Source organism: Limulus polyphemus, unplaced genomic scaffold (genome assembly GCF_000517525.1).
Source record: "Limulus polyphemus unplaced genomic scaffold, Limulus_polyphemus-2.1.2 Scaffold3822, whole genome shotgun sequence".
In the NCBI taxonomy this organism is placed as follows: Eukaryota; Metazoa; Arthropoda; class Merostomata; order Xiphosura; family Limulidae; genus Limulus; species Limulus polyphemus.
Window position 1 is genome coordinate 61,713 of NW_013669432.1, and position 3,676 is coordinate 65,388.

Genomic DNA, 3,676 nt, shown 5'->3' on the forward strand with positions numbered 1-3,676 from the left:
TTACTGCCAAATAGGGTTTAGCAACTTAAGTAATTTTGCTGTTGCTTCGAAGCGATTTTTGTACCTCGTTACACAATCAAATCTTTCTATGGTACAGATTAAATTTTGTTACAACTACCAAATCTCATTTAGAACCTCCTAGTTCAGAGGTAAGTCTGCAGGCTTACGACGCTAAAAATCAGGTTCCGATACCCGTGGTTGGCAGAGCAAAGATAGTGCATTATGTAGCTTTGTACTTAATAACAACCAACCAATCTCTTTTTAGAAACAATTTGCTCCCATTTGTTTAACGTAAAAGCCAACAGGAAATAAATAAGTTTTACCTTTCTACGATTTCAAAATCCCACTTAGGGTGAATGTTTTCAAAAATATGATAAGGATTTGGATCTTCATAGATCTATTTTAAAGCGAGCTTTCAACCGTAAAACTGTCGGGCATGGAGAAGGAGGAATATCCTAAAATGGTAATACTTCCTTACATTGTCCGTTTTATTAATATATAGAATAAACATAAATAAACGGAAACATCTTTTTTTTTATAATAAAATTACATTAGTTTCTTATCAAGAATCAATGAATTGCTGAATTTTTAATTGTTTCTAATGTGTTGGATTTATATAAGCTCCATGAACAGTAGCAGTTAATGTCCTTCAAAAAAATAATCTTGTCAGGTTAACGAATTTCATTTATTAAACGGGCCCCGGCATGGCCAGGTGGTTAGGGGGCGCTCGACTCGCAATCTGAGGGTCGCGGATTCGACTCCCCGTCCCACCAAACATGCTCGCCCTTTCAGCCGTGGGGGCGTTACAATGTGACGGTCAATCCCTATATTCGTTGGTAAAAGAGTAGCCTATAAGTTGGCGGTGGGTGGTGATGACTAGCTGCTTTTCCTCTAGTTTTTCACTGTTAAATTAAGGACGGCTAGCGCAGATAGCTTTGCGCGAAATTCCGAACAAACCAAACAATTTATCAAAGAAATACAGTGCCCAAAAATCTGGTACAAAACATGTGGGCTACACACGAAGTACATCAGTATGTACGTTTTGTAAAATAATAGAATTTCGTCTAACATCATTGTTACAATAGAGAAAAAATGTTAATCACTAATGACAGAATACAGATGTTCATCAAACAGAGTCCGCCATCTTGTGTCTCAGAATTGTAAAAGACACTGTAAACAATTTAATATTTGCTTTGAATTGTTTGTTTGTTTGGAATTAAGCACAAAGCTACACAATGGGCTATATGTGCTCTGCCCACCACGGGTATCGAAACCCGGTTTCTAGCGTTTTAAGTCCGCAGATATACCGCTGTGCCACTGGGGGGGGGGCGCTTTGAAATATCATTTTAAGTATACTGTTGAGCGAGGAATATATTTATTAAATGTTTAAGAGGGGGCTGGTATCCCCTGAAAACTCCAACAAATCAAATTTTGTTTTCTACTTGACTAGTGAATAACGATATTGGGAACAAACTAACAATCTCGTTCTTGTTCTTGCTAACGTATTTTCTCATGAAAATAATTTATACAGAGGGAACATTCGTTTTTTCTTTGCCTGGTTCATGGATATGTTCCTTAGATTTTTTTTTAATTTTCCTACGTGATGTTTTGGACAATATATATATATATATTTCAGGACTACAAGTTGTCTTATAATAACTGTTATTAATAACAACTTAGACTCGATATCTTTGTCAACGTTTATTTTTTGTTATCTCAGAAACGTCGCCGTTCCTTTCGAAAGCTTTAAAACTTGAATTTAAGGATTCTCATAAACAACAAGCGTTTTCGTTCTCCGTACCGAATGAAATATAAAAAAACAAAAAAAATCAACTTCTCCACCCTGAAACTTCAAACAATTTACACTGCAGTGGCTCAGATGAAAGAAAATAACTCTTAAAACCGAGTTTTGGTACCCGTGATGGGCACAGCACAAATAGCCCATTTTTGAGCTTTGTGTTTAACAACAAAACAAACAAACAATCTAACAAAAGTGTAGCCCCCCTCAGTGGCACAGCAGTATGTCTGCGGATTAATACCGATAGAAACTGGGTTTCGATACCCGTGATGGGCAGAGCACAACTAGCCAATAGTGTAGCTTTGTGCATAGCTACAAACCCACAATAAAACAATCAAAGGTTGGAATATTCAATTGAATTTTCTTTTTTAGTTTTTTATTCTTCCTTATGATTGTTTATGCTCTAATTTATAATTTCCATTCTGTATCGAATCAGAATGAACAAATATTTTATCCAATTACCTATCTGTCTATCTTTCTATCAAGTCAGCTGGCTGATTGACTGCACTGACTAGCTGAAAGCGTTTCTGTTTATCCATCTGCGTTTTTCTAACAAGTTTATTAAAACTAATACCTTTTTAACAAGCGATTTAAGCAAAACAACAATAATGGCTTAGAATTATTCATTATTAAAACAGTAGAATGTGATTCAGAGATGATCCCTTTAATAAAATATTGTAGCCTTCTAGCTCAGGCAGACCATATACACATTCCACAATTAAACCTTAGTATTTGAATTAAACCTTTTTTTTTGTGAAGAAGAACCTTTAATTCATCAAAACAAACAAATCAAACATATTTGAACAACAGTATAACTTGACGAATACATAGTACACTCAACAGTAGAACCTGATCTGAATATCTGACAGAATCTTAATCATGATAATGAGGAAAATAACTCCGTATTCGTTACTTTGAATCTTATCAAATTCCATAAATAAGACAGACATTAAGACTCAATATCTTACATGGAATAGCCATTGTTGAGTCGTTAGGATCCGGGCTATAATCTTCTGTAGGAAAATAGTCGATGTAAAAACAGTGAAAGTTGTTTTTTCCAGCTAAAAAGAAAAAAAAAAGGTTAGAACACTTTTTTTTGTATGATAACTGTCAAAGCAACGAACATTTAAACAAAAGCAACATATATCAAGATTTAAGTACTGAGACTAGGATATTCTACTTTAATGAGTGATTAAGATATCAAAAACAAATTCCAGATATCTTCTGTGAATATTTTTACCTCGTTTGTTTCTTTTGAATTTCGTGCAAAGTTACACGAGGGCTATCTGCGCTAGCCGTCCCTAATTTAACAGTGAAAAACTAGAGGAAAAGCAGCTAGTCATCACCACCCACCGCCAACTCTTGGGCTACTCTTTTACCAACGAATAGTGGGATTGACCGTCACGTTATAACGCACCCACGGCTGAAAGGGCGAGCATGTTTGGTGGGACGGGCATTCGAACCCGCGACCTTCAGATCGCGAGTCGAGCGCCCCCTAACCACCTGGCCATGCTGGACCATTTCTCAAACATTCTAGATGACGTGATTTGTAGCATATCTAGTTGTTCTAGAAAATTCGGGCCCTGATCTCTGGTGACAATAGATAGAATTTATTGTTTAAAGCATTATAATACGATGAAAGGAAGTACTCTGTCGTAATTAAAAGTAAACTTGATAAATCCGTTTATCAAGTTTACTATATTTAAAGCATTGTTTGAGGAGGAAATCTGGAATATAATACAATTGCTAACTTCAATGTTGTGCAATTATATAGTGTTTATGTTCACAGTAATACAGGAATTGCTATCTTCAGTGTTGTATAATTATATAGTGTTTATGTTCGAAGTAATACAGGAATTGCTATCTTCAGTGTTGTAT

At 35.5% G+C, this 3,676-nt stretch overlaps 1 protein-coding gene across 1 annotated transcript in view; it reads right to left on the bottom strand.

Annotated features, from left to right (window-relative positions):
- The window catches only part of LOC106470102 (voltage-dependent calcium channel gamma-7 subunit-like), a 25,403-nt gene extending 22,550 nt beyond the window's left edge, over positions 1-2,853 (bottom strand). The window contains exon 1 of the mRNA XM_013930629.2: positions 2,767-2,853. Within this exon, the coding sequence (XP_013786083.2) occupies positions 2,767-2,779 (13 nt within the window). The 5' untranslated portion in view covers positions 2,780-2,853. The remainder of the gene's footprint in view (positions 1-2,766) is intronic.
- Positions 2,854-3,676: the final 823 nt, after the last annotated feature.